Raw genomic sequence first — 24,247 nt, forward strand, 5'->3', positions numbered from 1 at the left:
TCTAAAATTAATTTTTTTTAAAAAATGGCTGCTGAAAACAAAATGGCCACCGCACATGCTCAAATGACATCTGTGAGGCCCTAGGCCATGCCAGGATTCACAGAGGCCATTTGAGCATGCACGGTGGTCATTTTGTTTTCAGCAGCCATTAAAAAAAATGGCCACTGCACATGCTCAAATGGTCCCCGTGAGGCCCTAGAGGCCAGCAGGGGGAGGGGGGACCTTTGCAGACCCCCCCCACGGCCTTTAGGAAGCCCCCCGAAGGGGCTACAGGTTACAAAAAATTGATTTAATATTATATAAGTCATTGTACACATATTTAGTTTGACACTATGTACAGAGAATCAGGGCTTGTGAATACTGAGCTGAATCTTATGAGCTAGGATTGTATTCATTTCCTCTTACTTTGCTTCTTGTGATAAGTGAGTTAAATGTGATGTCTTAATAATATGTCTATTAATGGTGTGTTTGTCTTTGAATCAGTGTGAAATCCTTAGTATTAAGACCCACTGGGAGTTTCTTGCTCTCTTTCTCTCATTTTAACTGTCTTTCTGAAATACTAGAATATATTCCAAGCAGTGACACAGTTTACTCTGCATATACTTTAATTATTTTCAGAGTATATGGGGAAAGTCAAATTCTCCATTTATTTTTACAACTTATGTAATAGTGATGCTACAATGCATAGTAGAGAATTAGACAGGCAATTCTGTTTAGTTTTCCAAGTATACCTCCACATAGTATTTAGGTATTTCATGAGCCCCAGCATACTGAAATTTGTATTTTTCCAGCATTTTTTGGTCTGGCTACATCCACTGCTGAATATTTTTTGAAATATTAAAAGATTAACGAGCTTGACTTGTATTTTTGAGATGATATTATGGTAAAGTTATCTGAAAGATGGGTGTCAGATGTTTGGACAGGGGGCGCAATTTCAGTGCTTGCCCTAGGTGCTATTTTCCCTAGATACGCCTCTGGGGCACAGCACTAGTCGCACTGCTTCTCAAGCACAGGTAATCTTGCACAAGGCTGCAGCAAATTTCTTTGTTCTCTCCTTGCTCCTGGAAATGCTCTTTGACAGTTGAGAGCTGTAACAGCTACCTATTTGCTGTAAAAACAGAAAACACACTGCCATCATCACCACTCTAGTAGCCCCCTCCCCTCCCCTTCCCCTGGGTTACTCCTGAAATTTATCAAAAATTTCATTAGTAACCCCCATGAAATTTCCCAAGGGTCATCCTTCTCCTATTACTATTGCTAACATACCCCCTTTCAACACACAAAGTTCTCAAAGAAGTTTGCTGCTGCTTCTGCTAGATTGCAGTATGAAGTGCTGAAACAGCAATTTTCCATGCACATTCTGACTGCCTTTTCACACACCAGTGTGATTCTGGAATTCCAGCCTGTGAAATTTGACTCTCTGACCATATGTAGAGAAGCATCCTAGCGTCATTATCTCAGCCTGCTGGCCAGCTTTTGCATTTTGTGAAGAACCACCATTTACCATTAAAATAATAGTAATAATAAATCAGTTGTTCACAAAACGCAAGAGTTGGCCAGTAGGCTGAGAAACTGAAGTATGTGAAAAGGGAATCAAAATGTGCTTGGAAAAGCACTGTTCCAGCACTTCCTATACCAGCTGAAAATGTAAATGAAATGTACCTACTAATATTTTTTCCAGAAATTACAGAACTAAGTACTTCAATTTGGCAAAACAAAGATCCTACACCTGAAGAAGAGAAAGCTGCGCTCAAAATTCAGGCTGCCTGGAGGGGTACTTACGTTAGGCTCCTAATGAATGGCAGAAGACCAGGTCAGGATTCTTTTCTTTATTTCTCTTGTTTTTAAAGCTATTTCATGCAGGAAAACACAAAGCCTATGGCTCAAACTGCTGTGAAGACCATTTTGCATTGTATCTATGTATCAGTTTTAACAAATGTCCTGCTATATTCCCTAGATTAAAAGAAGCTTTCAGTCATTTAATACTGCTTCTTCCATTCCACCACTCCTTTGAATTCCTCCTACACTCATCCCATTCTTTAACAAGTATTTTAACAAGGAAATAAATCCACAACCAAATAAAGTCCCTCCCTCTTGCTTCTTTTCAGCTCTGTTCAAATGAATAGCTCTGTGCCTGCATATACAACCCAAACACTCTCTCTTTTCATTTCAACCTCTTCTCTTAAATCAAGGCAGCATGCATGTAACTTCTCTTCATTCAGGATCCTGATATGCAATGCTCAGATGGAGGTGGAGGGAAGGGTTCTCTCTCCTTCTGAACTATATATCCAGTAGCCACAACTGGCTTTGCTTTTGATTGGTATTCATTGTGGCTGTTAATATTCCCTGATGTTTTGATGAATGGTTGCTGATCTTGAGCTTGTTTTTTATTATGTTGTGATTTGAATACCTTACATAGATTTTTAAATATAGCTTAGTCACCTTGTGGATTGTTTAAAAAATGAAAATGGAATATATAAATGCCTTAGTAAACAAGCAAACATTCTAACAATGTGATGTGGCTCTGTGGTCATTTGGAATTCAGTTAGCAAGCTGAATGTGTTTGGCTGATACACCTTTTTCTCCTTCAGTCTTCAACACCATGGCAGCATCTGCAGCAAAAACTGCTTGCTGCAAAGACAGCACAAAGGTAGATCATAGGCCTGATGGATAAGTGCCTGGGGTTTTCTCCCCTCCTTCCAACTGAGATGACAGTTGCCTGGTACAGGGATTCACTTTGAAACTGAGTCCAGGCAATCTGGATTGGTATTCTGGCTCCTGCCTCTTCGCCCTGCAAATTCAGGAGCTTCCTTTAATTTGGAGGATTCCCCTCCATCCGTCTGCATTGCCATCTCAGAAAAAAATCCTCCCCTACAAGTGTGCCACAAAGTTCAGCAAGTTGAACTAGCGTACATGTATAATTTTGCCTTTGAAAGACATGGCAACAGTCACAAGCAGGTCTCCTTCTTGCTTTTTACACTCCCTGACACAGTCACCAGTAAGCCTTGGTGAGCTAAAGATTTATTAATTACCTGGTCAGCTGCAAAACAAGACCCCCAGTGTTCATGACCCTGATGACATATAAGGAAGATGCTGGCTTGATAGACGTGTATGGACAAAAATATTCAGAACTTTTAAAGTAAAACCTAGCATCCTGAATTACACTCACAGAATGCCATAGGAAGTCATTTCAGAGCTGAGAGTTATGTTATGTTATACAGTTCCGCATAATTTATGCATCTTTGATACTATTAAAGGCATTGATTGATTGATTGATTGTTAAATTTGTATTCTGCCTTTCATTAAAACAATCCCAAGGTGGTTCACACAAAAATTAAAACAAGATTGAAAAAATTATACAATTAAAATATAAGCTAAAATATAAAAACATAGATCTGACTTAAATAGATTTAAATTACAAGCATAATATAAAAAGTACAAAGTGTGCCATAAATCTGTGGCAGTAACTCAGTCAACAAGCCTGATAACTTGGTCATCCATTCAGGGCTGTGAGGTGCCTGGAGTCTTGAACCAAGAACCTTGGCATCAGAGCTCGGATGTCCTACTCTCTGTCTTACTCACAGGGAGAAGAACTAGCTGATATGAGTTAAGCCGCTACATAGCACCCCATGACAGTGGCCAGAAGGGGAATATTTATGACGCCGAATATTTATATACCGCTTTTCAACAGAAGTTCCCAAAGTAGTTTACATAGATATAAATAAATAAGTAAAATGGCTACCCTGTTCCCTAAGGGCTCACAATCTAAAAAAGAAACATAAGATAGACACCAGCAACAGCCATTGGAGGGATGCTGTGCTGGGGATGGTAATTACATCCAAGCAGCCCAGGAAGCATCAGGTGACCTGGGAAGCCAATAGGGGCTCTGCTGATCCTATTTAAGAACTTCCCTGGGGTTGGCTTACCCGTCTGGGCTTCTCAACAGATTAAAGTGCCAAACAGGCCTCCCCTCACCCTCTTGTCTGACAGCTCCAGAATGTGGCTGTGGTGTTTCTGGTTAATCCAATCCTTGATCCAGGCCAGCTCTTGAATGGTGCGTTAGTTACTATTTAGTCCAATCTTAGAGTGGAGATAGGTCAGACAAACAACAATCAGCAGGATAATAGGAAGCAGTCTGCACTTGCCTTTCCATAAATAATACTTACTGAGCCCTTTCTCATAACTAACCTTAACCTGACCACTAGCCTGTTTTCCCACACAGGTTGTATCAAACCATGTTGGGGCCCAACAAGAGACAAGCTAGTGAATGAATCTCATGATGTAATTTTCTTCTTCTAAAAGCAGCTAGGACAACTATTTTTGAAAGAAGAAATATATATTGAGAGATGTAATTACTAATCTCCCAGATAAAATTCAGTTTGGTCTTCAGATCCTGCCCAAACCTTCCTAACACAACATACATTATATTTCTCTGTGTATGTGGATTGCAAAATATGGTCTGGTGGACCAGATAGCCCCAGACTATATGTTGTACAGTTCTTGTTTTCATATGTAAATGTAAACATGCTTTCATCCTGCTACTATGACTAGATAAAAAAAGAAAAGAAGAAATTATTCAGGACTTTATATGCCATAATGCTTTTTTCTTGCCAATGTTTAGGAATAATAAGTACACAGAATTGTTATTATCTCTTTTTAAAAACATTTCAGGTACTAAGGAGAATACCAAGGTCAAAGAAACACTTCAGAAGTTGTGGGCTCTACTTGAGCCAAATTTTGAACAATATTCTTTGATGTTTTTGAGGTAATATTCATTACATTACATTACATATTATGAGGAGAACTGGTCTTGTGGTAGCAAGCATGACTTGTCCCCATAGCTAAGCAGGGTCTGCCCTGGTTGCATCTGAATGGGAGACTTGATGTGTGAGCACTGCAAGATATTCCCCTCAGGGGATGGAGCCGCTCTGGGAAGAGCAGAAGCTTTCAGGTTCCCTCCCTGGCTTCTCCAAGATAGGGCTGAGAGAGGTTCATGCCTGCAACCTTGGAGAAGCCATTGCCAGTCTGTGAAGACAATACTGAGCTAGATAGACCGATGGTCTGACTCAGTATATGGCAGTTTCCTATGTTCCTATATATCTGCGTTCATATATCTCAGGCCTGTGTTTTGTCTCAAAAGTTCCCTCCCACCAGTGTTCCCTCTAACAGGGATTCCTGGATGTCGTTGAGTACAACTCCCAGAATCCCCAGCTACAATGGCTTTTGCTTGGGGATTGTGGGAGTTGTAGTCAACAACATCTGGGAATCCCTGTTAGAAGGAACACTGCCTCCCACATATCAGAATAACTGCAGTGTTGTTATTTCCCCAGCCTGGCTCACTTCCAGTATTGATGTCCAACTAAGAGAAAAGTAGTAGCAGCAGGGGACAAAAAGTAGGGAGAAAAATTTCATCCCTCACTCATACGTGCTCTTAACATTGAATCGCCACTTCTGCTTTATATATGATTGGAACAGACCCATATTTAAAAAGGCAGTTCTGCCTCTGTCTCGTCTAGTTTGACTCTTATGGTATTATGGAACAAAGAAGGCTTTGCTCCATAATACCATAAACACAGCCTATTTTTTCCAACACCATTGTATCTTTCCTGGATATCATTCAGACTAAGTTGGTCATAACAAAGCCCTACTGAAATTAATGGGACTTAAGTTAGTCATGTCTGAGTCACTTATGGGGGTGGGGCCAGAGCTCAGTGGTAGAGCATCCACTTTGCATGCAGAAGATCCAAGGTTCAATCCCTGGCATCTCTAGGTAGGGCTGGGAAAGATACTGTCTGGAACCCTGGAGAGCCACTGCCAGTCAGTGCAGACAATACTAAGTTAGATGGACCAATGGCCTGGCTCAGTATATGGCAGTCGCCTGTACTATTGAATTCCACTCAGAATGTAATTCACCAGTGAATACACCCAAGTGATAGGTGACCCTTTTTTCTGTTCAATTCATATTTGGCTCATTAATAACTTATTGTTGCAACATCCCTCTTTTCTCCCTTCTAAGGCAGATTCCTATATTCCTATATTAGTGTTGCGTCATCATGACTAACTAATCTGGCTGCTGCCCCATATATGCAACTGAGTCATCTTGAAGCCCAGTGGTGTATGTTGATATCTCAGTTAATATTTTTAATCCTTTCTTGTTTTCCACAGAGATATATTTAAAAGTAATTGCAAGTCTGTTGAAAAATATCCTTGTTATGAAGATGAATGGACTAAGACATCTTTTGCTGATTATACTGTAATGTATGCAGACCAGCCACCAAATTTTTGGTTTGTCATTTTCAGGTGGGTTATATATGTGAACTTCTTTATTTTGGGGTCACATATGAACCATCTATCATCATAAGATTTTGCTTTTAGTGGCTGACATAAAGGCTAGCATTGTGCTCATATATAGCAGTGCCAAGATCCAGACTTCCATTGTACCATCATACAAGGGGAGTGGGGGGATGGCTGATTTTCTGTTATCTCCTCTTCCCTCTGAAGTCCATTGTATATCACAAAAATATGTCCCTGAGGGTTACTGACACTCGGGGATATATTTTAGGGACAGACAGCGGCTTCAGAGTCAGAGGGTAGGGAGACGTTGTCAAAAATTATCCCTTTCCCCACTCACGTGACACCACAGCAGTAGTCTAAATGCTGTACAAATACAATACTAGCCTGAATGTCAGCCAATGCTTATTCTCTTGATATGATTCAAACCCAAGTATCCACATGCTGAAACTTCATCTTCTGATCTCAACATCATGTGTACCCATATAGCAAGAAGTGTGTGTACCTTCTGATTTAAGCCTCTGCAATCCATTCGTTCAAATGACTTCCTATTCAGCTCCCCTCAAAAGAAAACATGAAGTTGTAAAACTTTCTGGCAGATCATAAGCTAGTCAAGAACCTGGTGTGAAAAGTGAAGGAAATTATTTATGTCCCTTTCCTTGCTGTTCAGATACTGAGAAGCGATGCTATCCTTAACAGAACTCCTGCTGATCTGGGAGATGGGCATTAATCAAACCCTTTAAAAGATGTTAGCCATTCCATCCTCTTTTTTTATTGTAGGGAAGTATTTTATATGCCAGAAGATATGTTCATAGTGCCAAAGGTGTATACAGCCATACCTACCTGCCAGCTACATGTAGTAGACAATGACACACTGGAGGAAATGCCTCGTGTCTTTCTCAGAGTGACACCGCATCTTTATACAAAGAATAAGGTGAGAAACATAAACATTTGGTTAGTAATTGTGTCACCATAAGCAGAAACATGTGTGCTCTCCTTTATGTAAAGAAACTTGAGCCTTGGTGGCTAATAGAGTATAAAAATTGTAAGGATCCGTCTGCAACAGACAAAAATAAGAAATGTGGTATCCACACAGTCCAAGACATCTTAATTATTAGAAAAGTATAAAATAAATGGGATCTCATATACAGATATGAGAACTAAACTGCTATAGAGAGAGATACAATTGGAAATATGCCTATAACTGTAAGGAAAATAAGCTCTTAGAGGCCAGTGGTGACAGAACAAAGAACTGCAATTAAAAATAGGTTGTAATATGTTAATGGGAGGCTTTTCATGCCAGCCAGGAACATATGTATGATGCATAATATTGTATTTCTTGGCAAATGAGAATGGCTGGCATAGAGAGCAAGGGTGTACCAGCACAGGAAGGGAGCAGCCTAACAGAACTTCATAACTAACTACATGGGTGCAATGGGGAAGCCGCTTCCCAAGGAAGCCCTCTGTGCCTCCTGAAAATGCCTATTGTGGTGAGCACGCTGGGATTGGGACCAGCGGGCCCAAAAGGCAAAACTCAGGCCTGTGTCTAAAATTTCTAGTCTGCAGGAAACTAGGATGTGAGCTTTTGATTTTGCTGAACTATAGTAACCAAACTGAATTGTTTAATCTGTAGTCAAGGCCTGATGAGCAGGGAAATTTACCCTGTCCTGCCTTGGAGTTGTTTTGCATTGTGCTATGCTGATGCCATTGTGCTATGCTGATGCTTACATGCTATTTCCTAATAACAATTCTTTGCATGCTATATCCTAATAACATTTCTTAGACCTGAAGGTGCCAACCAAGCTTGGATAAGTGACCACAGACTGGTCCAGCTGGACATAAACAGGGATGTTGCCATCTGAATTCAGTAAACATGTTAGCCGAACCCCACTAGAGTGAATGATGGGAGACCGGGAAAATGTTTACATTAGGATGCAGACTTTAGTAGATTTGATTTGGCTGTTCTTGATTTGAGATACGACAGGAGGTTTGGGGAGAGGTTATAAAAGGGGACATGCATACCCCTCACAGGGTAGAAATGGGAACATGCAGAGGAAAGGAGAAAGTGCCAAGGGAATCTACTGAGATTCCCAGGGAACTGGATGTCGGCCCTGACAAGGGAGAGACGTTCCCTGTCCATTGGATTAATGGGTGAACACAGCCTGTGTTCCCTAGCCATTCCTGGACCTTTCACCTAAGCTGCCTGTACAGTTTCCAGCCCTCCCGGTGTTTTTCCTCAAGGCCTCCTGACCAAGCTACAGACAGCACAGACCGGTACATTTGTTTATCTATTAGGAATTGCCTTCCATTCAGATTTCCAGTAGTAATGTATCTTTCTGACTCTGTCTCCTCTCTTTCCACCTGTGGAATCATTCTCCCCCCTCTGCTTTCTAGCTGCATCCTTGCCTCGGCAGGCTGTCATTTCTCTTCCTCCTCTGTTCCCATCCCTCCTCCTCTCTTTCTCTCTGCTCTTGGCACACAATCATCATGTCAGTGATGAGCTCTTAGCTCCCTCCCCTCTGGCACCCCTAGCCTGGCTGTTCGGCCCCATGGATTGTTCATAGCTTTCTCCCTCTGTCTGCGCTGTGGATAAAATGTTTTGCATTTTTGTGGTGAAAGCAGGGAGATAAGACCTCATTGCTAAGAGACAGAGCTGCTAGCAGACTCTGAGTGAGATAGGAAAGTGTTTTCATTCCTAGTCAGTGAGAGAAAATATGCTTTAGCTGTTAGCTCAGTACTGGTCAGAGAGAGAGCGTGCATTCTAATGTTGTTTGGTCTTAGTGAGAGAAATGAATTAATGTGTAGAGAACTCTACATTACAATGAATATTTTGCTTACATGCCCGCATGCTTTATTGCCTGAATGTAATCATAGTTTCAATAAAGCTTTTTAAATTCTAGTCTATGTGGGACGCTCTTATCTCCCTCTTTCCCGATGATACGTGATCTCAGAATAATGAATCAAAAGTAGTCTGGGTGACTACAGTTGTGTTAGTGACAGTCAGGCTGCTCACAACACTATGAGAGTTGGGCAGTCCTTGGGGACATATTTTGAGGAGGTACGGCGGGCTTCCTGGGGAAGGGGAGGGTATCCAAAATTTCTGCTGCATCAGTGCAGTTAGTTGGGAAGTTCTGTTAGGCTGCTCTCTCACTGCATTCTTGCTCTGTATGCAGTCTATAGAATTTCCAGTCTTGGTTATATAAACTTGGCACATCTGCCTGTTTTTGAGTTCTGGTTTAGGCCAATCCTCTAAGTCCAGGGAGGAGGCCTCATTTACCCACCTCACACGGCGGGTAGGCAGGCTGACACACCAAGTCCAGAGCAGAGGCTTGATCTACCTGCCAACTCTAATTGGTAGATCAGCTCTCCCTGGAAAACAGCCCACCAGTCTAGTGCTTGGAACACTCAAAAAGTTCAGAGTCAGAATGGAGTAATTCCATTCTGAGTTCAAAACAGACCCTTCATTGGAAGGGTGTTTTGTTTTGAGCTCAGAACACTTGAAAGGGCCTGCTGAGTTGGAACGTCCAGAGCTCAAAAACATTTTGCACATCCCTAATAATCTGAAAGATTTAGTTTAATAACTTTAATCCTGTAGATTTGTTCCAAACTCGGTTCCCCTTACAGAAACAGAATAATAGCCAAGGGGATGGACAAAAATCACAATGGGGAAAATGCACTACCCACATTTGAACTTGAGCTTAGACCCTTTGCATTCAGACCTAGGGTTAAATATAGAATATAGGGTTGAATATATTCAAGGCTGAATATAGTGAGTACACATGTTTATATGAACAAAAGTAAAACAGCTGCTGTATATAAACATTTAAACATGATTATCAGCACCACCAATAAGTGAACAATTTAAAGTTTGTACAAAATAAATCATTAAAACTGTGACTATACATTACAAAAATAGCACGTTTGTTGGGCAGCAGGTACAGGACAACAGAGGGGTACAAGGTAACCTTTTTTGTTTGTTTGATTTTTGCCTTACTTGAAACCATGTACACAGCCCTAATACACATGCAGAATAATTCTGTTATTTTGACTAATCCAGATGTTGTATAGCTATAACATTATTCAACTGAAGTTGTAGAAAATATGCACAAGAGATTTCAAGATAGCACCCAAGTAAACACATAAAGTTCACTTTGCTTAAATTGTTTCAAAAACAGGTTATTATAGGAATTCATATATGGAATTGTTCATATTTTTAATATCTTAACCTATTGCAGGACCACAGTGGAGCACACACATTCTTTTCGTAGTTGTTTTAATATTTGTTTTCTATTTATATATTGCTTATTGTAAACTTGTGTTAATTTCTGACAAAATTAATTGTTTTATTTCAGAAAGGATATACTTTTGTGGCTGAAGTTCAGACTAATGAATCGCCTGTGATGGCTGGGAAATGGAAACTTCGGCTGATTGGTCCTTACAGTCCCCTCCCAGTTCTCTCTCGTGATGCTGTAAACAATGTATATTCCATTAAAGAAGTTAAAGATTATTATGTACCAAATGACAAGCATATTATATTCAGGTAAAGATAGAAAGATGGTAACACTATTAATACATATGTATCCTTACGTTTTGAGTGTGCCTATGCATGTACATGTCACTTTTGGCTTATTGTATAGTGAACCACTTATTAGAAGTAATGTGAATGTGTTTCTCTATTGGCCCAGGGCAAACAGACCCAGTTTGACAATTCTAAAAATGTCAGGTCAGTCCGGAAATCATTTGTGAAATCAGTCTCCCCGCTTTTCTTTTAAATTTGCCAATGTATCTCAAAATGTTCCCTAAGTCTAGGAAAGAGATGTTAAAAATATGCCCCGTGTTCGAAAATGAAACATTTTTTGCCCTGCTAACTTAACAAAGAGGTACCTTTTTAAAGTGATGGTTCTCTTATACTTACAGAGTAGGTAGCAGCTGACTCCATTCATCCTAGCATTGTGTACTTCCCAGTGGTTGTTGCTGATGTCTGCCTTGTATTTAAGGATGTGCAAACTGGTTTGAACTCAAACCGGGTCGGTTCGATGGTTCCAATTTGAACCAAACCAGCCATCATGTTTGAGCTGCAGGTTCGAATTCGAACAAAACTGGGGGTGGTTTGATTTGAACTGTTTCAAATTGGTTTGAACTGGTTTGGATGTCCAAAAATGGGTGGGGTGGTAGCTGGCACCCATGGATACCTACCATCCAAACCCCAAAGCAATCGGACACTTTTACGATTTTTTTATGAATTTTTGAAATTTATTTTTATTTTTTCTCATAGAGTATAATAGGACTTGAACTAGCCCATTATTCCTTATTATGGAGCACCCATGGGTGCCAACAACCACCCAAACCCTGAAGCAATCAGACACTCCTATGATTTTTTATGAATATTTGAAATATTTTAAATTGTTTTTCTCATACTGTATAATGGGACCTGAACCAGCCCATTATCCCCTATTGTGGAGCACCTAGGGGCACAAAAGTTGGGTGGGTGTTAGGCACCCAAGGGTGCCCACCACCCACAAAACTCCAAGGCAATCGGACACTCCTCCGATTATTGGTGAATTTTTAAAGCATTTTTTATTCCTCATAGGGAATAATGAGGATTGTTGCAAATGTATAGCTTCACATTGGGGGCAAAGGGGTGGCCTAGAGCAGAGTGTGGTGGGTGGTAGTGTCCAAGGGTGGCAAGGAAGCTATCAGAATTATTTGAAAGGAATTGGGCAAAAGGCTGATTTTTAAGTGATTTTTGAAGTTTACGCATCTTTAAGGTTCTTCTCCATAAAGAAGCATGGAGGTGTCAGCAAATGTATAACTTCATGTCAGGGGCAAAGGGGTGGCCTAGAGCAGAGTGTGGTGGGTGGTAGTGCCCAAGAGGGGCAAGGAAGCTACCAGAATTATTTGAAAGGAATTGGGCAAAGGGCTGGTTTTTAAATGATTTTTGAAGTTTACGTGTCTTTAAGGTTAGTAAATGGGTGTGGATTCATGGTTTGTCATTGAAAATCTCATATGCTACCAGAGAATCTACACTCAGAACACCTCAGAAACAACAAAACCCAGTACCCCATGGGTTAGTAACCTCTGTGCACTATGCCACCACTCGCTCTGGGCCACCCCAGCACCCCCCAAGTGCAGTTATGGGGCTGCTGAAACCTCCATTCTTCCCTATGGAGAAAAACCTTAAAGACACTTGGGGTGTCTTTTGGGGAAGCAAAAATCAAAGAGTGCCTTAAAAAACAGATTGAGGAAGACAAAGTTGAACCCCCTCAAATTATTGCATCTACCTAAGTGAGCATAGGTATAGGGGCTATCATGGAGAGAGCCTACACTTCTGAATTTGTGACTGCAACACCACTGCAAGTTCTAACCCTTTTGCAGAAACTGGTCACATGCCTTAGTGTCTTTTCAGCAACCTGATTCATACAGCATGAGAGTCCTACTGTATGAGACTGTTTATGTGAGCTCAAAGAACTTGGGAGTCTATGTCTGGGAAGCATGTTATCCTATGCTGTAGGATAGCAGAGACTGCCATGAGGTTCTGATTCACACTCTTACATCACCTTCTGCAAGCTCCTGTGTGGAGATGAACAGAGAAGTGAAAAAAGTGAGATGTGAATCAGTCATAAGCAGGCCATATTCAGCAGAAGCTACTAGACATGTCATATTCAGTTGTTTGAAACACAATAATCTGTGCTAGTTGTCACTCACACAGATATATGGTTGATTTCTAGAAAACAGACACTTTTGATTAGCGGAGTGTTATAATTTTAACTCCAGATTCACTCTGATAACCTATATGATTTATTTATGGTAATTCACATATTAGTAAATAACCTGTTTTAAAAGCATTTGCTAACTCCCCCTTTGCAGCTTACTGAGCCAGGTTTTAAGTAACTGTGTGATTTCCAAAATAGCAGTGTTTTGAAGAACTGAGATCTTTAGCTTGCTAAAGACAATATTAATGAAATCTGGCTCACATAATTGTCTGTCTTGAATTTTTCTATCCTTCAGATATGCAGTTAAAGTTTCAACACCACTTATAGCTACCGTGCAAGTACAGACTTCTAAGTTAGATACTATCATTAAACTGCAAGTTCTGGATTCTGAGGAAGAAATGGTGAGCACTGTTGGGAAGGGCCATGCTATCATTCCTGCATTTCATTTCATATCTGCTGAGAGGCCTCTAAGTAGTCAGTGTAAGTATTATACATACTGGATTTGTGATTACACAAATGCAATGTTGTTGGTTTGTTCATCATATTTCTATACTGCTTGGCATGTGCATCCCTCGGTGGTGTACAAAAATTAAAATGTAATATAAAAACTGGATAAAATGATTAAAACAATTATGATATAATATCAATTAACATTAATTAATCCAATGTAATGCATACACCATGCAATGTAAAATCTTAGAGCAGATTTCCATGTGTATCTGCCTTAATAATTTCTGCACTAGAAGCTAGTAAGTACCCATGCTAGAACACTGGCTTCTGTGGGTGGGGACCATACAATCTGATCTGATCATTCCATGTAGAAAGTTGAATCGAGATATTACCACAGCCACATGGATATTTGATGGCAAAGAAATGATCTTCAGGAGCAACCACATCAGATTGATCATGTTGAATTGACCCTAAGTAGAGACACAATGATTACAAATATGCTATGTAGTTATGGCCAGAGTTTTTCTTATTTCTTTGATTGTCCAGAGAATAAAACAGGGAGGAGGACAAAATAGAGGGCAAGCCAGGATTTGGGAAGATTTGGTTCAGTAAACCTTGTGATGAGAGAGTGGGAGAGAGAAGTCCATGATTTATTACATGAAAAGTAACAAATCAGAAGTTAAAACAAGAATATTAGTTTAGTTGCAGGTACAGAACAGCATACAAGGAAAGCAATTTTCAAATAGAGATTGAGAAAAAATTCACAACACCATTTTGATGTGATGAGGCAGTGCAACCAGCATAACCTGTTTTATAGTGACTGCTTTCGAACATAATCTTCCACACATCTGTGATGTATCAAGATCCTGGTTCATTGCTTCCAACAAAGTTCAAACTGATTGAGCCAGGAGGTTGTAGACCACATTTTCAACATGTAAGCATGTTATGGGTGGTTGTATTGAATCAGTGTGTTCTCCAGTTGAGGTCAGTGACATCATTGTTACCCTACCTGACCAATAAAAACCCCACAAATACAATAGACCAGAGAAGAGAAGGAATTCATTGGTAGAGCACCTCCTTTGCTTGCAAAAGATCCCAGGTTTGGTTTCTGGTATCGCCAGGTTAGGCTAGGAAAGGCCAGGTTGACTGCTTCTAGGCAAGATCAAGAAACAAGGGGGAAGAAAAAGAACAGTTTGAAATTCGTAGGATTTCAATTGCAAGCATTATTCATTTTATTGTATAATGACTGTATATGGTAAACTTAAATCATAATAAATTTGAATCTGAGAAAGATCTGCTTTTCTTGGGCATGATGTCATTTTAGAATTATTGATCTGATTGAGTATTTAAAATCTGCTGAGAACAGTAACAGCTAAAATATGGTGATTAATACAAAACCTGCTAAATTTTAGGGAAAGAATTAAACATTTCCCCAAGCATATTTTGGTGTAAAGGGTAGTGCATTCAGCTCATTTAAGTGTCAGGACTGCTCATACAAAATTTAGTATTTGTAGGTCATAGAGAAGTATTACTTGATTTTGCACAAATAAATTATTCAAAATATAGATAAAGGACTTTTGGAGGAAAGGAAGAGAGGCAAAAATTGCCCTTCCCACTCTGCACCTGCTTGGCTGTGCAAAGAAGCCTTCAGTGCAGGGACACTGAAGATTTCTTATGGATCTGCAGCCCTCCTTCCAGTGATGGGAGGCTGCATGTCGTGTTGGCCACAGTTAACAAGATTCTAATCAAGCAATGTTTTTTGCCAATAATAGCCCTAATTTATTTGCTCTTTAATCCACATAGAGGTCAAATTCCCTGTAATAATGTGACTTACTAATGTATTTCTTTCTATCTCTCTGGTCTCTAGAGACTTACAGAAATACATATAAAATTGGAATTACTAAGAGCCTGTAAGTACCAAACCATTTTTAAAAATTATTTCTGTTCCAGCAAGTAAAGGTCAGTTTTCTCAAGGCAGTCCCAAAAAGGAGCCTGAACTCATAGTCCCTAAGAAAAAAGGTAATGTTGCAGCTCAGAAGAATGTCAAATCTTCAGCTAAAACTTCCCAGGAAAGTTCAACTTCAGCAGAAGAAGAAACTCTCATGGTACCTGTCATTGAAGATAATACACCTCAGCAGGTGAGGATTTTTAAAACAAATTAATAGAAGAAATTTGAGTAAAGATAATGAAGAGTTTCTGCAAAATTATTTCACAGTACAATAAACAGCCCAATCTTAAGAACTGTTGTGTGGGTATAGCAGCCTACAGCATTGGCTATCAATGCTGAGTAGCATGCTGATTCTGCTCCCTTGTCATCACACATGAAGACTACACAAAGGAATTTCAGTCATGCAGTCAAGTACAAGTGGTTGTAGGACTGGTAATGGGCTCTTAAATGGCTTCCTAAAGGAACATTAGAATCAGGGCTGACCCAGGCATTGCTGGCACCCCAGGTGGAGCTGGGCTTCAGCGCCCCCGCTCCCTTTGTCCGTGCAGGCAGGTGCCTTCCATCATCCAAACACGTGGGTAGGTAAGTGGGTGGGTAGTCTCCATCATCTGAGCATGTTAGTGGGTGGGCAAGCAGTCCCCATCCAAGCGTGTGAGTGGGTGGGTAGGCTGTCCTGGTCACCCTCCCGCTTGCCTACTTGCTGTCCTCATCTCTTTGCTGCCTTCACCTGCTGCTAATGCCGGCTGTTTCTAGGAAGCCAGCCTGCCAAGGCACACTATAATGATGTCTCTGTGCTTCATACAAGGAACCATGGCAGGCTGGCTGCCCAGAAGCAGCCAGCTGCAGTAGGAGCAGTGGGCAGAGGTGGAGAGGAGAGCAAGTGGGGAGTCAGATGGGCAACAGGGATGGGTAGCACCCACTTGGTTGCCCACCCAGTCGGACAACGGGAGGTGCACATGTGGTGGGGGTGCCTGCGCAGGCAAAGGGAGTGGAGGTGCAATAGCCCCCCAGCCAGGTAGGTGGGCTAGGTAGCTGCCTAGGTCTGCCTAGCAGGCAGTGGCTTACCTGGTGGTAAACTTACCTGGTGGTAACCCAGGCCATTGGCGCCTCTCCCTGTTTGGTGCCTAAGGCAGCCACCTAGTTCACCTAGTGGATGGGTCAGACTTGATTAGAATACTTCTGGATTTATCTTTTCAAGTGTCATGATGTACTTATTTGGACAAACCCTGTTCCAATTCCTGCTGTTCCAATTGGCAAAGGTTTACTAACCGTACTGTGATCCACTTGAGGGGTTGCTGGAGAACCATTGTGCAAAATATTATAGAATTGTGTCTTTCCCCCCTTGAGATACAAAGAGATTCTTGCAGCATGGGCATCTACATATTTTTCCCCCCAGAAGGGCAGGCAATACAAATACATACATAAATATGTAAGCAGAAATCTAATTCAGCCATGAATCCAAGGAGGCAAGTGCCCCTCCCTCCGTGGACACCCATGCCTTGCAACAACATAATTATGTATGAGAGATCAATTTGGCAGGTGCAACATGCCATCCGGGGTGAGAAGTGCCACAGCTGCCCATAGTTTCTGTTCTTCACTGTTAAAAGTCGAAGTGCCCTGTCTTGCTTTGCATTTGATCATCCTGTATTTACCACATTGATACTTCGACTTCATAAACTGCTGTATAAACTGATTGTTCGTAAACTGCTCTTTGGAAGTGCTTTAGAGGGGCAAGTGCCTTGATATTTGACACAATGCTGTGCCTTCGTTCCCCATTAGTTTCTTGTCTATTTATAATTTTTATGCTGTTTTCCCAATAAGCTGAAAGTTGCTTCTGGGTGTAAAAAAAAAGCCAGAACATTAATACCCAAAGCAGAAATAGACAATAAAAGTAAGGAAAATGGCTCACAAAAAATATTTGCTCTAATTCCTATTAACTAGCCAACTAAGCCAAACGCTAGCCAAAAAATATTTGTTTTACATCCTTTCTAAAGGCGTATGAGTGCCACTTCATAAGGTGGGAGAACATGATTCCAGAGAATGGGGCCATCACTGAACAAACCCTATTTTTGGAAGCCACTTTTCTAACTTCTTCCTGCACTGATGGAATGCAAAGTAGGCCATGATTCAAACAGCACAGCTTCCTGGGTGGATGATATGAGGAAAGCCATCAGATAATAGGGTCTCAGGGCATGAAACACTTTAAAGGTTAAAATCAGCTCCTTGAGTTGAGCTTGGAAGCATTATGGCTGCCAGTGCAGATGACCCAACAATGCTGAATATGTTCACCACCCAAGACTCATAAGCAGATGGGCAATCACATTTTGCACTAGCTGAAACTTCAAGGCCAGCCCTCTATGGAACATGTTATGATCGCCAAGCCTGGAGATTAGAAAAGCATGGAATCAGCATGACAACATCCCTTCTGTTCAAGAATGTGCAATAAATGTAGTAGATGAAAAGCACCCCTAGTAAGCACAGCCACCTGTTCATCAGTAAACAGTGCCAGGTCAGAAGTACTCACAGGCTTTGTGTGGATATATTTATTTATTTGTTTGTTTGTTCGATTGAAGTCTAAGTAGAAAGTGAGCACAACATGTGAGGCTTGCAGAATGTCTTTATTGCTTACATGGCAGGGATGTTAAAGCAGGATCCTTGACCTACAATTTCCATGCTTTTTGGCATGTAAGTGAATTTGTAAGAGCTTGAACTCTTGTCTTGAATTGAAGGATTCTCCCCCCACCCGCCTTTTAATCCTAGAATTGGTATAATGGAGCTAACACATCATCACCTTTATTTTATATTGCTTCATATTTACCACACTTTTAATTACTTTTACCACACTTTAACGAAAATCATGCCCTTGGAATTTACAGTGAAATACTCAAAATTGCAAAAATGTCTAAGATAAAGTAGTCAAAATTCAAGGATTGCATAGCATTACTACAGGCTTGCAATTAGCCAGAGATAGAAGTTTAATATTAGCTTCAGGTGAATCATCCCTGCACTTTGTGGTTAGAGTCTGCAGTTCTCCCAGGGCCAGACTATATATTATATGCTTATGTGAGTCCTGCAACTAGCAGTGGGGAAGGGCTTATTGAACTACATTACATGTTAATATGGGAACTACAGTAAATCCTGCTCTCCTTGGCTCCCAAGGGAACTCCTCCTCCCTTGCTTCCCATACCTTTCCCCATCCACAGCACACTGCTTAAGAATAGCAACATCTTCAGCCAACTCCCCTTTGTGTTTAATCCTTCTTTCCTTCCCTGCCTCCTCCTTCAAGCCACAGGAATATAGATCCCCAAGATAGCAATCAAGGGCATGATGGCTTAATGATGTTATTGATTTAGGATAACAATTGCAGGCAATTTATGAAATAGTAACATATTGCATTTGCACTTTACAGCCACACAAGTATATTATACAAGCCTTAGTGTTGCATAACAGTTGGCCACTTACTGAGAGCCAATTGACATTTGTTCAGGCACTAAGAGAATTAGAAAAAAATGAAATTAAAGGTAAGTCGCTTTGTGTTTCATGTTTGTGTTACATGTTAAGTGTCTTCATGGAAAAACATCTCCTTGAATTCAGCTGATAACTTGCATTATCAGAAGAACTGTGATGACAACTTACAAATTACTAATTTAATAATTCCAAATAAATGCTATTAATACATAATGGTCCCAATGCAGAGGGTTGTTTGTGCTCAACCCCGGCTTAAATTATGGTATTTATTAGTCCCAATTAATTAGAGGTGTGCAATTTGATTCTCCATCAAATTGATTTGGTTCTAATTGGGGGTGATTCGCAAATTTGACCCTGAATCAAATCACCCTCAAAATAGAGGGCCCGATTCAGGGTCAAGGAGAATCACCCCAATTCGACCCAAATCGATTTGGGTGATTCAAACACCATTTTGAAGCCCGTTTGCTGGGAAAACAGGCCTCAGAATGTCACCTTTTCCTGGTGAGAGCTGGTGTACCAATTGGGATCAGTGGGTAGACCAGCCCTCCACTCCAGACTTTGCATATCAACCCACCGTAGAGGACAAGTGTACCTAGCTACTTTAAAACAACTATATGAATACTGGCTGATATGTTGCACAAAGCAACACAGGCATTTTTGATGTGTTGAGGCTGCTGCACATGTGAAAGCCAGCCCCCATGGTGTGCACAAGAGTACACTTGTGTATACTTAAAACAGTGTGCAGACACTTGTGCGGCACTATTTCCATCATTTCCAGTGCCCATGCACTGTTTTAAGTAGCTGCACATGTGTGCTCTTGTGCAACACCTTGAGCATTGTGTACTCCCCCTATAAACACTCCCCCAGAGTGACTTCTTTTTCTCCCAACTGACCCTGGGTTAAAGGATATGTCTGCAGCAACTGTAACTGTGGTTAACATTTGTCAGATACCTCTTAAATCAATCACTGCTATAGTTTTGAGAGGGATTATCCTTGTCAACAGAAATGCAGTTTTAAAACAGCTTCAGTGCTTCCAGTCGGAATGAATCATTAGAGGATTTCTAAAACAGTTTTCAGCCTTATTGAAAACACAGTGAGGCAAGTCTCACAATCAGTGAGACTCGCCAGAGGGGGTTCTGCGGGGAGAGTGGGCTTAGCCCGCTTTCCCCGCAGACGATCACTATTGCAGCCCTGGGCAGCCAGATTGGCCACCCACATGACTGCCAGCGCTGTCAGGGAGCCAGCAGGGGTTGTGGGGATCAGGGGCCGTGTGGCCTCCGGAAGTTCTAGGATGCCCCATGCAAGTGCATGGGGCATGCTGGAGAGACCCCCGAGCCCAGGAGGCTGCTTGCAGCCACGGGGGGCTCCTTGTGTGTTGCCGCAGCACGGAGCCGCGCTGCAGCAATACACAATCAGGAAGCCCAGGTTAGCGGAGCGCTCACTCCGCTACCCTGGGCTAAGGGGAGGGCTGCTTTGGCGGGTTAGGCGCCAAGGAACCTCCGGGCTCGCCTGCTGGTTCTCACGACGACAGGAAAGTGGGCTAAGCTCCCTTAGCCCGCTTTCCAGGGATCATGAGAATACCCTCAGTAACTGGTATAATGTGGTTAAGATGAGACTTCAGCAGAGGTGATAGGTTTTGGAAGGCAACCAGTGAATAGCCTTGTTTAGACTCTTGGAGGATGTCCTGTTCATTCCATTCCTCCCACCCCCAATAGCCATCCAAAATAAAGCATCGTATCAGTGTAAATTCACTGACTATCCTTGTTTGTGTAGTATAAAAATATTTTTCTCATAAATAGTATTGCATGTTTTAGTTGATATCCTACACTGTAACTTTAAAACTAAAATACATTTTCAAGTATGTACTGCAATTGTTACTTATTTTGATACAATTTGTATTTTATAACGTAAACTGCTATAAACATTTTCTCTAGGTTAGAATTATCAGAATGAAAAGTTTAAATATTGCTAGATGGAAACACATAATAAATGATGGCTGAGATCCTGCAGAGTGTTTCCACTCACATAATGGGGATCTCTGATTTCCAGCAGTTGCTTCCTAATGCTGTAGCCCTCTCCATCTTGCCAGATTTTCATATTTTGTATCAAATGCCATTCTGGAGAGTCTCCTGACTGCCAAGAGGAGCTTTTCAAGGTGTGCTGTGGGCTGCAACAAGTAAGGAGAGGTAATAAATCCTGTCCCATAAGTAGAGCTCCACTCATGGTTCTTATGATTGACATCATTTTGAGACTCTGCCATCAAACTAACTCACAGGACTGCTGACTTGGAAAGTAGCAGTTCTGTGAGCTTACATATTATATTTGTTCAAAAGACCCTGCTGCAAGCAGTTGCAGACATTCCAGATTCAAGACAAAATTATTTTTCATTCGGAGATACTGAAATCTTGGTACAGGGCCACAAAGGACACCTTGAAACAGTTCTCACGTGCACCCTAATCAGTACTAAGGAAGCCCAGCCTAGGTTATGCTGCATGTGAGAACCGCTGGGATTGGGCCCAATCTTGGCAAGCAGCACCACCTACCCCAGCTTTTTAACCTAGTTTTTAGCCAAGGTTAGAGGCTCAAGCAATCTCTTAACCTGGGCTCTGGGATCATGTGTTCGCTGGGGCTGCATTCAGCCCCAGCAGACACAGAGACGGGCGCTTAGAGTGCTTTTCTCCTGGGGGAATCCTGGGCTCGTCACACAGAGCTACGCACTGCACCACACAGCATGGATTGTCTGAGAGTGTGGTCCCCACTTCCAGCAACATTTCAGCAATTGTCTGGGGGAAAGGTGAGTTGGACCAGCCTTCCCACCAGCCCGCCACCTGCCCGGTCATGTGAATGGCCCCCTTGTGTGATAATTTTAAAAAACTTCTAGTGCAAAAATTGAACATTTCTGCTATAAAGCTTAAACTCTCATCTTGATATTTGGTAATATAAGAGAACAGTGCCATCTGCTGTAGATTTTAGATTAACTGGCTAGGATATGAATGCATTCTTATTTAAAGTGACATTTGCGGTAGTTATTCTTAAAGGGGGAAAATGTATGTAAAGACTTGTTTCCTGGAACTCATTTCAACAAGAAAATTTGTGCAGTTCTCCCAGAAAGCACTTGCCCAGAATAGTATGCAACAACTATTGCACCAAGACAACGTTGTGACTTTTTGTGTAGCATTAGCATAATGAGCTTACTTACACGGTCAAGCTAGTGAACAAGAAAGGGTTAGAGCAACTACACCAGAAATAGCTACAATCATTAGATACAGCAGAGTCCTAAGAAGGTGTAAAGTTTTACTTAGAGTCACGAGTAGAGGTGGTGTGTGTGTGTGTGTGTGTGTGTAAATATATATAGAGAGAGAGGGGGCGGGATTTAATCTTCTTCCATATGTGGCAATATTTGACCTTGTTGTGCTACAAATGAAATATCTTTTACATAGATGTTGTGGAGCACCTAGGGGCACAAAAGTTGGATGGGTGTTAGGCACCCAGGGTCCAAACAACCAGCTGTTTGGCCGTGGCCGCTGCCATTTCCCCCCGCAGCAGCTCTACGCAATGGCCTCGTGCCGCGCGTGAGCTCCCGCTGCCCAGCCAATCCACTGGGTTGCTGGGAATTAATATAATAAATAACCAAAACCTTGTACTCTGTCCGGAAACTTACGGGCAGCCAGTGTAGATGTTTTAAGATAGGAGTGATATGGTCTCTCTGAGATGACCCAGAGACCAATCTGGCCGCCGCATTCTGGACCAACTGCAATTTCTGGACTACATACAAAGGCAGCCCCACATAGATCACATTGCAGTAGTCAAGTCTGGAGGTGACCAGCAGATGTACTACTATTCTGAGGTCATTTATCTCAAGAAATGGATGCAGCTGGCATATCAGCTGAAGCTGATAAAAGGCACCTCTGGCCACTGCCTCAGCCTGGGACACCAGGGAGAGTTCTGTGTCCAGAAGCATCCCTCAGACTGCATACCTGTTCCTTCTGGGGAAGTGTGACCCCATCCAGAACAGGCAAATCAAAATCATCTCTCAAGTTCCAACCCTGCACAATAAGTACCTCCGTCTTATCTGGATTCAGTCTCAACTTTTTACCTCTCATCCAGCCCATCACTGCCTCCAAGCAGGCATTTAGGGAGGTTATGCCTTTTCCTGATAACGCTGACATGGATAAATAGATTTGGGTGTCATCAGCATACTGATAACACCCTGCACCAAATCTCCTGATGATCTCTCCCAGTTTAACATATAGATGTTAAACGACAACATGAGGGACACCATACTGAGGGACACCCTGAGAGACACCATACCAAAGTTAAGTTTTTGAAGAACAGTCCCCGAGAGTCACCATCTGGAATCTGCTCGAGAGATAGGAGTGGAACCACCGCAAAGGAATGCCTCCCACTCCCAACCCCCTCAGATGCTCCAGAAGAATACTGTCGCCGATAGTATCGAAAGCCGCTGAGAGGTCCAAAAGGACCAACAAAGTCACACGTCCTCTGTCAATTCCCAATTGGAGATCATCCTTCAGGCTGACCAAGGCAGTCTCCACCCCATAGCCCGCGCGAAAGCTGGTCTGAAACAGGTCTAGATAATCAGTTTCATCCAAGACTGCCTGGAGTTGGGAGGCCACCACCCTCTCAATTACCTTGCCCAGCCACAGAAGATTGGAGACAGGCCTATATTTGCTCAACTATGAAGAATCCAGGGCAGGCTAATTCAGCAGTTGTCTAATAATTGCCTCTTTAAGACAAGGAGGCATCTTGCCCTCCCTCAGAGAAGCATTTTATGATCTCTACCAGGCCTTCTACAACAACCTACCTCCCAGATAGTTTTAGCCACATCGGGCAAGGGTCAAGAGAACAGGTGGTAGGCCGTATCGCTCCAAGCAGCTTGTCCACATTCTCACGAGTCACAAACTGAAACTGATCCAGCCTGACCACATAAGAGGAGTTGCTGGACACCTCCAATTCAGACACTGCAGTAATTGTGGAGTTTGAAACCAAGTTGGCCCGAACATGAGATATTTTATCCACAAAGAAAGTGGATAGACTTCGTGGTTGCTCCCATAGCGGTTCAGGTACATACAGAGACTTCTGTCCATATGGTTTAGCTTCTTAGGATGTTAATAAACCATGTGAGTAATGCCTGGCTCTTTGAGAAGCATGTTACTTTTGTATATAATGCTCATAAATTGTCCCGTTCCGTTAAATGACTATATGTAGTGATGGTGGCATTTAATTCCCAAGAACTCTTCTAGATGTGCACATATTTCATGGATAACATCTTTAGGGCCTGTAGCAAGAAACTAAAGAAAAGCATCTTTTCAACTTCTAGTCACAGAATACTCCACCATTTTCTATTTGTGCCACCTTT

The 24,247-nt window shown here is 41.8% G+C and overlaps 1 protein-coding gene across 3 annotated transcripts in view; it reads left to right on the top strand.

Annotated features, from left to right (window-relative positions):
• The window catches only part of ADGB (androglobin), a 161,149-nt gene that overhangs the window by 117,107 nt on the left and 19,795 nt on the right, over window positions 1–24,247 (top strand). For all 3 annotated transcript variants that reach the window (XM_053291285.1, XM_053291292.1, XM_053291302.1), the window contains 8 exons: window positions 1,682–1,813; window positions 4,672–4,765; window positions 6,166–6,300; window positions 7,072–7,225; window positions 10,644–10,831; window positions 13,300–13,484; window positions 15,405–15,592; window positions 18,812–18,923. In XM_053291285.1, coding sequence (XP_053147260.1) covers window positions 1,682–1,813; window positions 4,672–4,765; window positions 6,166–6,300; window positions 7,072–7,225; window positions 10,644–10,831; window positions 13,300–13,484; window positions 15,405–15,592; window positions 18,812–18,923 — 1,188 coding nt within the window. The remainder of the gene's footprint in view (window positions 1–1,681; window positions 1,814–4,671; window positions 4,766–6,165; window positions 6,301–7,071; window positions 7,226–10,643; window positions 10,832–13,299; window positions 13,485–15,404; window positions 15,593–18,811; window positions 18,924–24,247) is intronic.

Source organism: Hemicordylus capensis, chromosome 1 (genome assembly GCF_027244095.1).
Source record: "Hemicordylus capensis ecotype Gifberg chromosome 1, rHemCap1.1.pri, whole genome shotgun sequence".
Lineage (NCBI taxonomy): Eukaryota > Metazoa > Chordata > Lepidosauria > Squamata > Cordylidae > Hemicordylus > Hemicordylus capensis.